Source organism: Rhipicephalus microplus, unplaced genomic scaffold (assembly GCF_043290135.1).
Source record: "Rhipicephalus microplus isolate Deutch F79 unplaced genomic scaffold, USDA_Rmic scaffold_24, whole genome shotgun sequence".
Lineage (NCBI taxonomy): Eukaryota > Metazoa > Arthropoda > Arachnida > Ixodida > Ixodidae > Rhipicephalus > Rhipicephalus microplus.
The window spans coordinates 5,081,415-5,093,869 of NW_027464597.1; the positions used below are offsets into that span (position 1 = coordinate 5,081,415).

A 12,455-nucleotide genomic window follows, 5' to 3' on the forward strand; every position below is an offset into this window, starting at 1 on the left:
CTTGCTTCGCCCTTTTCTTCTCGATGGTTGTGGTGCCAGGCATGTCGAAGTAAAGAGGCGTCTGATCGGCATTCCCGATTTGCCCAAGCAGGTAGTCGTTGTTGCGCCACAAGTTTAGGACGAACCTCTGAAAACTGTGAAGCTTTTCATTGTACTCCTCCGCAAAACTTTTCGCATATGCATGTTCCCCTTCGGAGGGAAAAGCCTTTCCTCTTCATAAAGTTAGTTAGCCAGCACCTGCTCGCTTTAAACTGGCTCCGCATTAGACCTTTTTCTAAGACTAATTGCATAGCCCGCACTTAGAGCAGTTCTGCCGTCACGGGCCGCTGTGCTGCTCGCTGCTAAAGCACATACTCGCCGAGCAGCTCTTTAATTTGCGGAAACCGACCCTGCTGTGGTCCACTGAAGCCTTTGCGTAAAGCTTTGCTGTCGAAAATTTTCTGCTTTTGTTTCCGCCGGTCCCGCACGCACGTTTCGAGAACTCCGAACGACCGCGATGCGGCCCGATTTCCGTCCGTTTCTGCACACGCGATGACTTTTCTTTTAAAAGCGGCATCGTGGTGCACTCGAGTTTTTGGAGTCGGCCTTTCCACGCCGTCGATGCTAATGCACTACTAGATGACGAACTCCTCAGCACACGTACGAAGTGCCGCACATGAGAAACACATAGGCAGAAATGGACGACGCGCCATGCCGACGCCACGACCTTTTCTATAAAAGTTTATAGAGGAGGTCGTGGCCGACGCACGTAGGGGGCGGCCATTTTAGATTTGCCGATGGCAATAGATTGGCCGCAATTTTTTTGTTCGTACTCGATTCTAACGCACATGCGATTTATGAACTCGCTTAACCGGAAAAAAGGTGCTCGTTAGATTCGAGTAATTACGGTACTACATATGAACGAAAGAATTGTACATTTATGGGCTCTTTTTTCTTCGTCAGACACAATATTAATGAGATCTAACAAACAATCGCGACAACGAAGTTTAGAAGACATCCCCTATACTTTCCTTGGCATGACAGTCTGTTAGATCTTATTATTATTGTGCCTAACAATGAAAAACAAGCCCTTGAATGTACACTTCTATCCTTCATTCATAGCGAAGGTCTTGTTCTGGCAGACTTTATGCCTTGATGTAGTATGCAAGGAATTATTGGTCAACTGACTCGTAATAACGTCATGTGCTACGTGACACCAAACAGGAATATTCCACACTCACCACGGCGCGGGAATTGTTTCGGTGAGGTGTTTTTATATTGACCAGATTTCCATCCACAAGGAAAAACATCGAGCTTCGCCGCTAGCGGATGATTGCAATCAACACAAAAAACTACGAGCTCAGTAAAAGTATATGTGTAAGTACACTTAACTGCGTGTAATCAAGTGTGACCCCAGCTATTCCGCTTCGCAGCAGTAATTTTCATGCAGTATGCCTGTAGTATCCGGCACCAAGTCATTGCTGTACTCTTTCGCAGGCCACATGCCGATAATAGGAGATACAGTTGCGCACAGAAAAATCGGACACCGATTATTTGGACATGCATTTATTGACACACGTCATTCATCATTGTCGTCGGACGCACTCTCTTTCGAAGCTCCCTTGTCGGAAATGCACTCCCACGGTAGGTCATCCTCAGTGCTATCAAGCGTGTTCGAGATGAAGCACTTTTTGAACGGCCCTGCCACGGTGGTCTAGTGGCTAAGGTACTCGGCTGCTGACCCACAGGTCGCGGAATCGAATCCTGGCTGCGGCGGCTGCCTTTCCGATGGAGGCGGAAATGTTGTAGACCCGTGTGCTCAAATTTGGGTGCACGTTGCAGAACCCCAAGTGGTCGAAATTTCCGGAGCCCTCCACTATGGCGTCTCTCATAATTATATCGTGGATTTAGGTCGTTAAACCCCACAAATCAATCAATTATCCACGAGCACAGCATTGCTGGCGAGGCCCGTTTCAGCTGTCCGATAGCGGTCGCTTCTGGTTCTCCAGACCTCATCCCCTCCGCATACAGGCGCTTGACATATTCTTTAAATGGCTTACTAAGGTACACATCAAGCGGTTTCAGCTGTGATGCCAGGAGGGATGACGATGAGCTCGGTGCAAGAGTCGCACAGCAGTCGCTTTACATGAGTCAATCGGTGACATCGAAACCCTTCAAGCACAAGCATCGAAGAGAGCCCCAGCAGTTCTCCGGGCCGTCGACACCACACAGACTTTATCCAGTCAAGCACTAGTGATTCGTTCATTCGCCCCTTCTCCTAGCAGCTGTGGACAACATTTTTCGGAAACTTTTCGCCCTTTGGCAGCGTCTTTCATTTGAACACCATATAGGGTGGCAGCTTGTGACCGTCTGCAGTGCAGGACAACATTACAGTCACCTGCGTTATTTTGTTTCCAGCTGATCGCACGATGACTTGCCTGGAGTCTTTCTGATGCACAGTCAGCACCGAGGGCATATCCAGGTAGACCGCTGTTTGATCTGGCCTGGCTGAAAGGGGGCAGCCTTTCGCAACGCAATTACATAGCTTTAAAACTTCACAAGGTCCTCTTCAGTAGCTCCTACAAGATCGTCGTATGCGGACGTAAGGAGAACCCAGCGCAGCGCGTGAAGAAAGACACCCAATGGTTGCTCGCTTTGAAATCCTTTGGCTGAATGCCTTTGTTTTGGATGATCTCCCTTGCCTTCGCTTGTAGCAGCTCGATGTTAACAGTGAGATGTTAACAGCGAGATGTACAGCTTGCTGCTTTCGCACAAAGTCTGCAAGTTGTGGGAATTGAGGCTGGCCCGCTGCCTTTGCGCGGGCTTTCCCGCCTTTTCTGCCATTCTCATGTCCCGACATGTCTGCCCTCCTTTGCTGTCAGCCGCGCTGGGAAGGGCGGAGTGACGTTTAACTCCCTCACCCGGTAGCGGATGTTGACTGTGGCGCCGCGCGTGGGGACCCCCGTGAGGTTTTCGCGCGCTGCGTCGTGTGCGGTGAGTACAGTCCGGGACTTCAAACGGTGAGCCACGCATTCTTTTTCCGTCCGTCGAGTCCCGTCGCTCGGGGCTCGTCGGACTTCGCTGACGGCGCCTCGCGCCCGATGCGAACGCTCACCTTTTGTTGCCCCGCTGCGTACTCACGGTCGAAGGGCAGTACGGTGTCCTAGTGCGTGGCCTAGCTACGCCAACCCGTCTCCCTTCGAAGCCAACGCGAGCGCCTTTGCCCTCGCTCGAGCAACCGGGCCCTTTGTCCCGGTGTCTCCGTGGATCACCTTTACCGCGGAGACGTGCTCGTGGCACCCTGTGTAGTACTTTGTGCCCGTGGCGTGGATAAGCCTACTTGCTTTCCCGCCGCGCCTTTTTTGCAACGGGCTGTACTGCGTTTGGTGTTGCCACAATAAAGTGTTGCGACTTGAGCAGTATCGTGTTTCCCGCCACGGCGACGGTTAACGCGTGCCCTGCGGCTCGCTAAAACCGGACCCACGCTGGTGGCCGTACTCCTTCGGGATACGTGTACACCACACTGGCCCCACGTTGGGCGCCGTCACCTGAGTGGCTCGAAAGTTTTTGCAAACTGAGCAATGTTGTGACCTGGCCCGGCACAAAGCGTGGCTTTTATCGCTATTCCGTGCCTGCCACGTCTGACAAACGGTTGAGCCAAGGGTTGGAAAGCCGCCCGGTCTTATGAACCGATTGTCAGCGAGCGTCCGTGGCGCGTACTAGCTGAAAGATCCCCTTTGGGAAAACTCAGCCGTGCCCACATCGCAGACCTGAAGCCCTTTGTCACGGCCTGACGAGCTCGCGCCAGTGCCCTGCGGCACTTCGCGCAAGCAACGGGCACACCCGGAGCGGCGGACCGCATTCGGACCCCGCCCCGGTATAATCTGAGGAAGCGGTCACCTTTGTGATTTCGCGCCGGACGGCGGACTTCTCCGCAACCGAAGGCCCTCAGTTATTGTCTAGCCTCAGTATAGGTTAGCTTCTTTACGGCCTTTTCTCGTAAAGGAGTTGACCCCGCCCTGTCTGCTGCAAGTGTTTCTTTTTTTTTTTTGAACTGTTCATGTGTATTTTATGTTTTTTGTCTAATATTAAGTGTTATTTGTGTTTTATGTTTTTCGCCAGATGTTGAGTGTCGTTTTGCTCTGTTTTTACTTTTTTTCGTGTTCGTTTCGTCTACCGCGAAGGGAGCTGTGTGTGACCTTGAGTGTCGGTGCTTGCCAGGAGAGAGAGACGAAGGACGCTTTGCGCCTACGCTCGCGCAGCCGTCGGCGGTGTGTGTGCGTGTGTAAGTGCGTGACGCTTCAGTGCGAGCCCGCGAAGAGTGCGTCATGGCTTCCCCCCATCGATGCGGACGCTGGAGGTGCTGGGGGGCATTGACCCACTGACGTCAGACCATCTGGCTGTGCTCTGCTCTCGGCCGTCGTCGAAGAAGCCCCGCTGCCTTTACCACCATGGCTCCTGCGCGAGGCCAGCTGAAAGCAGCTATATGCTGCCGGCCAACGCCATTCGCAGCCAATTTGGGTCGGCCTCCCTGAGCACTGGAGAGGCCCGGCTTCGCGCAACGTTCCAGCTTCATCATCGAGCCAGAAATGCGGGGCCTCCGAAGCACAGCCGAGGCAGCGTTCGTCGGACTCGCTGCTTATCAAGACCAGCAACGAGCCATCAGTGAGCCCCCCTTTCCGGTACCTCTGACCTCGCACTCGGGCATCGCACCCAGCGGACACTGTCGCGCCTTTCCGCCCCTCCGCGCAGTGGACGCTATCCCCCTTCAGCACCACGAACACTAGTGCCACGTTTCTGTGCTCCCTTCCGCAGTTATTTGTATAGTGTCGTGTGTTTATTTTGTTATTTATGTTTTTGTTTCTCCTTTGTAATCATATTTTTTTTTTAAGCAGCAGTAGCAGGGCTGGACTGAGGTTAGCTACCGCTCATAGCAGTGTCATTTTAACTGCATGGGTGACGTCCGGCTGCCTTTTGCAGACCGGTAAAGGACAAGTTTAGGAGAGGGGGATGTGGGAATTGAGGCTGGCCCGCTGCCTTTGCGCGGGCTTTCCCGCCTTTTCTGCCATTCTCATGTCCCGACATGTCTGCCCTCCTTTGCTGTCAGCCACGCTGGGAAGGGCGGAGTGACGTTTAACTCCCTCACCCGGTAGCGGATGTTGACTGTGGCGCCGCGCGTGGGGACCCCCGTGAGGTTTTCGCGCGCTGCGTCGTGTGCGGTGAGTACAGTCCGGGACTTCAAACGGTGAGCCACGCATTCTTTTTCCGTCCGTCGAGTCCCGTCGCTCGGGGCTCGTCGGACTTCGCTGACGGCGCCTCGCGCCCGATGCGAACGCTCACCTTTTGTTGCCCCGCTGCGTACTCACGGTCGAAGGGCAGTACGGTGTCCTAGTGCGTGGCCTAGCTACGCCGACCCGTCTCCCTTCGAAGCCAACGCGAGCGCCTTTGCCCTCGCTCGAGCAACCGGGCCCTTTGTCCCGGTGTCTCCGTGGATCACCTTTACCGCGGAGATGTGCTCGTGGCACCCTGTGTAGTACTTTGTGCCCGTGGCGTGGATAAGCCTACTTGCTTTCCCGCCGCGCCTTTTTTGCAACGGGCTGTACTGCGTTTGGTGTTGCCACAATAAAGTGTTGCGACTTGAGCAGTATCGTGTTTCCCGCCACAGCGACGGTCAACGCGTGCCCTGCGGCTCGCTAAAACCGGACCCACGCTGGTGGCCGTACTCCTTTGGGATACGTGTACACCACAAAGTTCTCGTCCCACATCAAGAAACACTTCATTTTTTGGTCCGTGGAAACTTTTTCGCTGGCCACTGCAAGAAAAAAGGGCGTCCTGCTTCTGCCGGCCGCAAATACTCCGCTCGTTAACTCCAAACTGCAGCTTCGTGACGCAATTGCCAATGGTTTCGGCAGCAGGGATAACTTTCCTTTGAAAAGTACCGTAATTACTCGAATCTAACGCGCACCTTTTTTCCGGTTAAGCGAGTTCATAAATTGCATGCGCGTTAGAATGGCTGCCCCCTACGTGCGTCGGCATGGCGCGTCGGCCATTTCTGCCTACCGTAATTACTCGAATCTAACGTGCACCTTTTTACCGGTTAAGCGAGTTCATAAATCGCATGCACGTTAGAATCGAGTACAAAAAAAAAAAAAAATTACGGTCAATCTATTGCCATCGGCAAATCCAAAATGACCGCCCCCTACGTGCGTCGGCCATTTCTGCCTATGTGTTTACCATGTGCGGCACTTCGTACGTGTGCTGAGGAGTTCGTCATCTAGTAGTGCATTAGCATCGACGGCGTAGAAGGGCTGACTCCAAAAACTCGAGTGCACCACGATGCCGCTTTTAAAAGAAAAGTCATCGCGTGTGCAGAAACGAACAGAAATTGGGCCGCATCGCGGTCGTTCGGAGTTCCCGAAACGTGCGTGCGGGACCGGCGGAAACAAAAGCAAAAGATTGTCGACAGCAAAGCTTCGCGCAAAGGCTTCAGTGGACCACAGCAGGGTCGGTTTCCGCAAATTAAAGAGCTGCTCGGTGAGTATGTGCTTGAGCAGCGAGCGGCACAGCGGCCCGTGACGACAGAACTGCTCCAAGTGCGGGCTATGCAATTAGTCTTAGAAAAAAGTATAAACGGAGCCAGTTTAAAGCGAGCAGGTGCTGGCTAACTAACTTTAGGAAGAGGAAAGGCTTTTTCCTCCAAAGGGGAACATGCATATGCGAAAAGTTTTGCGGAGGAGTACGATGAAAAGCTTCACAGTTTTCAGAGGTTCGTCCTAAACTTGCGGCACAACAACAGCTATCTGCTTGGGCAAATCGGGAGTGCCGATCAGATGCCTCTTTACTTGGACATGCCTAGCACCACAACCGTCGAGAAGAAGGGGGCGAAGCAAGTTCGCGTGCTGACATCGGTCCATGGTAAAACTGCACTGACGGCAATGCTCTGTTACACGTCAGATGGGCACAAGCTTCCACCGTACCTTATATTTAAATGGAAAACGCTCCCGAAAGGAGTAGTTTTTTCAAGTGGTGTGATTGTGCAGGCCAACGAGAAAAATGGGTGCACGTTGCAATCGATGTCGTACTTTTTTTTTTCGTCGTCAAAACCGGGTGCGCGTGACAATCGAGGGCGCGGTAGAATCGAGTAAATACGGTTGCCGAGTACTGTCTGTGTAGTGCTGACATGGCGTAAAATCACAGGAGCGAAATCGTCGCCGTCGTTATGGGCGCCAAGTTGAAGCAAAGGCCACTGACAGTTGATGCACGCGTGGGTCTGAAAGACTATCGCCTGCTAACGACACTAACACTACCTAGCAACTAGCGCAGAAGCGTGCAAACACCTGATAATGACAGCACCGCGCTATGCTGAAACCAAAACTTAATTTCCGCTGAAACATTTAGGGACACGCATATAAAACGGGGCTAAAATTTCGTGCCCTAAAATCTAGAAAACAAATGTCGTCAAAAGACGAGTCTTGCGTGTGGAGAGAGTGAACAATTAATTTGATGTTTTGCGCAAGAAAATCGGTGAATGGTATTTTGGAGGCCTTGCGTTAGAGGGCCTCGAACGTGCAGCGGAGGCGAATGAGCGCATCAAGCCATGTCAAGAGGTGATGTCACACGTGAGACATGAGCGCCATCTGGCTGTCTTCTTGGAAAACGAAGCATGCGGCTTTGAGACAGGTGTGCGCACCCATCTCAGAGGTGATAAGGTGACGAACGCAAGACGATGGGTAGGTGCCGCCACCATCGCGTCTTAGCAAAGCGCTGGAAACACTCCCCGTTCCGTGCAAGCGTTGCATGGCTAGCGCAGCGTGATAAGTGCTACGGTCCTTAAAATTACTTATGTATGCATTTTCTAGTAAAAGATGCACATGCAAAATATATACGTGTTGTTATGGTGTCGCAGACTTGCACAATAATTGCGTATTGACAATTGAACAAGTATTAATGCTAAACCTTGAGCAACATTGGTGGGCACTGCAGATGGGGTCGGTCGTTTCAAATACCGGGTGCCGTAAAGACTGAACAAACAGACAAATGTACAGACAGACAGACAAACCAAAATTTTCGCGTCGAAGGTCCCCAAGAAAAACTATCGTCTTTAAAAAATCCTGGGCTATACGCCGGCTTTTACGGTATGGTACTAGAAAGAGTGCTCGCAACAAACATAAATATTTGGCTGAAGTGCTCACCAGGGATTAAGGAGAGCACTTCGAGTGATCCCCGCACCCGTGACAGCACCACTAGTGCTGGAAGGCAGTCGAGTGCACTGCTGCGGACCGCACTGACTGCACTGACCCCTAGCGACCGGCTGATCGACTCCAGGAACCTGAAAGGAGCAACAAACGAAAATGTCAGGAGAAGAAAACAACGTGGGCGCGAGAACAGTGGACGAGTGCGCATACTAAGCTTTCCCACTCCTGGTTAACTAACTGAAAATTGATGTTGACAGCAACAAGATCTATGTCCTCACGTGACATCGTGCGTGTCTTCAGTTTTCTTTAATTCCATTGTTTGGCAGTGAGTAATGAATTAATATTAATATTCTGGGTTTTACATGCCAAAACTCCGATATGATTATGAAGCATACCATAGTGAAGGGCTCTGGAGATTTCGACCATCTGGTGTTTTCTACAGTGCCACGCACGTTCATCCTCCGCTTTTGATGTAGTCGTTTTTTCCGCACAAGGACCGTTATCAATGCTTGATGCAGACTATGCTGCAATGTCTGGAAAGCTTCACTGTTGCTTGAGCTTATTCTGCCAAGATTACAAGAAGTACGCAAATAGTCAAGTTAATTTGAAAGCTTCCGTGAGCACCAGCGGTAAGGCTCGAATGTCCGATGCCGCATGTATAAATGATGACGCACCTTGCCAGAGATCAGATCAGAGACGGCCAACGCTCTGTTCGCTGCTATCAGTCAACAACGTGTGTTGCTTGCAGTGCGACTTTTGTTTTCTGGGCACAATTTGCCAAATAAAGAGTTTGGTCTTGGACATGTCACCTGCTGTTTTGTCAACATCACGACCCTGCAACAATAGCACACTGATGCAGGTAGCGCAGTACACGGGCCTACAGAATTTCACATCTGTTCAAGTGCAACCACCATGTCTGTGATGAAATACGTGACTTCCACGTGAACAGCCCAGTACTGTAACCACTGTACCACTGAGGCAGACAAGCGATAAGCTAAAGAGATCGCATTTGATGAAAATGTACAAATGCTCATGAAATATCATGTCGCTGCGTAATAATGTTATTGCTACTGGTTTTCAAGAAAACTGATGCTGCCCAACCACCGACACAGTAAAACTAGCATGTTGTACAGCAGTGTTGTGGAGTTGCCACTCTAGAATGGAAATGATTCCAGAATCATTCCACACTTTCGAGACCCGTAATGGAATAGAGAATATGCTAGGAGAAATGGAATGAGAATAGAATAAGTAACATTTTGCCCGCAAGGTAATAGGATTGGAATTAGGTATTTTACCGAAAATAGAGCACGATTTCGTTTACTTGCTGTTGTTCAAACTTCAAACATTAATAGATCAGAGCCTCAAATCAAACAATAAAGCAATATTTTTAAAATGGCTTGGCTGATTACAAGCACAATGCGCCTACTACAAGTTTGTCTTTATATTGACTGTGTTCATCTCAAGTTTGTCTCTATTTTTCGCATAACTGTGGTGGAGCGGAACTTCAACGGCAGCACCTCCCCCCCCCTCCCCTTACGCCTTGTGATTTTTTCCTGGCCTCGCCGGCACCTCAGCTACAGTCCCCAGCTGTCTGCTGTTTTTACAAGCTTTACCTCTTTGTGCTAGCTTCTGTCGCCATCGGCCGACTCGGACAAATGTTCGAAAAAACGCTTCCCAAGTTGTGATGTGTGTTGACGTGAGCACATTCAGCACACAGTCGTACACGATGAACTGTGTGCACTCCTCTGCCATACAGACAGAGAGAGAAAATTAACTTTTGAAAGCATTGGTTCAGGAAGCTGCCTGAAGCAGGAAAGCCCACGTAACCACGGCCACGATGGCATCTCCCCGATTGCAGAAGAAAACCCAGGCGCCGAACTAAACCCCTGTTTGCTCTGTTCTAAGGGCGGCAAGGAAAGGCCCCGGTGGCGGAAGCGCCGCCGCACGTCTTGATTAGTAGAGAAGCACTACCATAATGCATCACCACACAGGCTCTTGCGTCCAGCAGTTCACACTTGAGCAGCTCATGTTTGTGAAGTGCAACACATTGTTAGGTAGAGGGCAATTGTCTTACCTTTTTTTGTTTTCTTTTGAAACTTCGCTTGGTTCCTACGGCTCGGCAGATATCTGGGTTTGCATCACCAGCAAAAACGACATTGGGGAGGAATTTTCTACACCCTTAATAGCTACTACTGTAATATCATGCTCAAATTAGTCATGTAGGCCTGAGTACATGCTCTACTAAAGTCGAAGGCCGCAACGCTTTCTCTAGGTTCACCTTTAGTTAGCCAAAGCCAAGGGTAGCAAGATGTAAAAGTGTGAACAATCTGCCAATTTGTAAAAGAGAAACCGCAGTATAAGGTGGCATACAAACAAATGCATTATTCCAACAGATACTGAAGAGAGTAACAAATTAACCTCGGACGTTGGTTTTAATTGATACCCCATACGAAAGGGGCGAATACTCTATGCACAGCCTGATCTTTATCTCACCAGCAGTTTAGTAACTGACACTCGCAAATCACCTTTGCAACAAGAAAGACACTGCATAACTGCGCACAGGTCAACACAAAGTTCTCCTCACCCCATTCATGCTTGCGAGGCATGCTCGACAAGCGTGAGTGCTGACGAGCAGTGCGGCCCTGTGTTCCGTATTCGATGCAAAGGCACAAGGTGCCCGAGCGGTGGCGCACTGTTTTCTATAATACCAGCATATCTAGAGCATTTTGTTCCCCATTAACCAAATTTTAGCTTTCTTCATGATCACGACCGAGACGAGGCACAAAATTGCTTAGGCTCCTTGAACATTACTTTTGTTAACATGAAAATACGCTATGCATTAGTTTAGAACTAACAAATTTAACCTTAAACAATTAAGCTATCACCTTTCACTCAAACATGCTGTCCATTAGAATACTATATATAGCGGGAGAAGTGCTCCAATGAGAATTGGCTGGGTAGTTTTACAGCACGAGATACGCCACCAAGCTACTAACCCTCGACTTTGGTAACGAGTTTTACGTACTTTTGCAGTTCCTAATGCATCTCATGACACTATATTTATGGTGTCGTTCATTCTTAACTGAACAAAAGTATCAAGATGCATTTCCTACATTGAGGACTGAAATTGAACGACCCTGCCATTCCCAAAGTGGCGATCGGCCATTTTTTTTTCGTTCCAAGGAATTAAAAGGAATGCAATTGCGGCAAATCCCAATTCCCAGAATGAAATTGGAATAAAGGCACCCATTACGCAACACTGTTGTACAGACAGGTTTACAGTTAAAGCGAACACTTTTGTGTGCACCATTTCCGGATTTCGCTCTCTGGCAAAAGCATAGTGGCTCAGATTTTCATAAGACCACTGCTGGTTGACTGTTTTGACTTTTTCTGATAGACTAGTGTCGTGCACGAACAATGTTTCTATGCCTAATCGCAGTTATGGGGTCCGCAGTATGACAGGCGGTCATTCGAGTGTTCCCTTTAACAGTAGATGGGACTGTATGTCTGTAGATCCCAGAAATAGGGCACCCCTAAGGATGTCATTCACTGACTGCATGCAAAGGTGCACCCACACACCTGTCTCGATTGGAGGGTAACGTCAGGTCCCACGGCCAGAGGATGAAGTTTAGCGTCAGGTAAGAGATAACCGCTTCCGAGCAGAGCAGCTGACCGCAAAAAGAACCTGCGCCCTGCTCCTGGTGCAGGTACAGCACCAACGGCCTCCGCTGGATCAAAGATCAAGGGTGATTGTTCATGAAACAAGGCCCAACTCGACTGCACACTAACCATTTATAATATTTTGAATTATCACACCAGTAAGTATACTGTGACCAGTGCTGCCAATATAGCTGATGTTGGAATGAAAAAATGCAGTGTAATAAAGGGATGAGATGACTGAAACTTATTTGGGAGCAGCTTCTGAAGCAGCAAAATTTCTGTTGTGGAGCAGAAGAATCGCAATATAGAGAACAGTTAGCGGCACTTAACATGTCATTTTAGGAGCCTGAAAAAATTAATGTGTAGTGACTTGGGGCAAGTACATATTTTAATCAGCTTAGAATACACATAACACTGAAACAGGATTTTGAGAAAGTGTGGGTTACCACCAAGTACGAAATACACTACGTTTTTACACATGTAAACGTCATACATTTGAGAAAAAAAGATTGGGCGGTGAAGTAGAGAAAACAACACACTTCATAACAGAAGAAGTATGATCGCAAAAAAAATGTAGTTACATAACAGTATGCCTTTCCTTAAAGGAGCACAGACAATAAC

General features: G+C 49.5%; 1 protein-coding gene across 1 annotated transcript in view; it reads right to left on the reverse strand.

Annotated features, from left to right (window-relative positions):
- Positions 1-12,455, reverse strand: part of LOC142786491 (FAS-associated factor 1-like) — a 66,604-nt gene that overhangs the window by 19,080 nt on the left and 35,069 nt on the right. Inside the window, exons 12-13 of the mRNA XM_075884205.1 lie at positions 11,754-11,902; positions 8,172-8,308 (exon numbers count right to left, since the gene is read on the reverse strand). Coding sequence (XP_075740320.1) covers positions 8,172-8,308; positions 11,754-11,902 — 286 coding nt within the window. The remainder of the gene's footprint in view (positions 1-8,171; positions 8,309-11,753; positions 11,903-12,455) is intronic.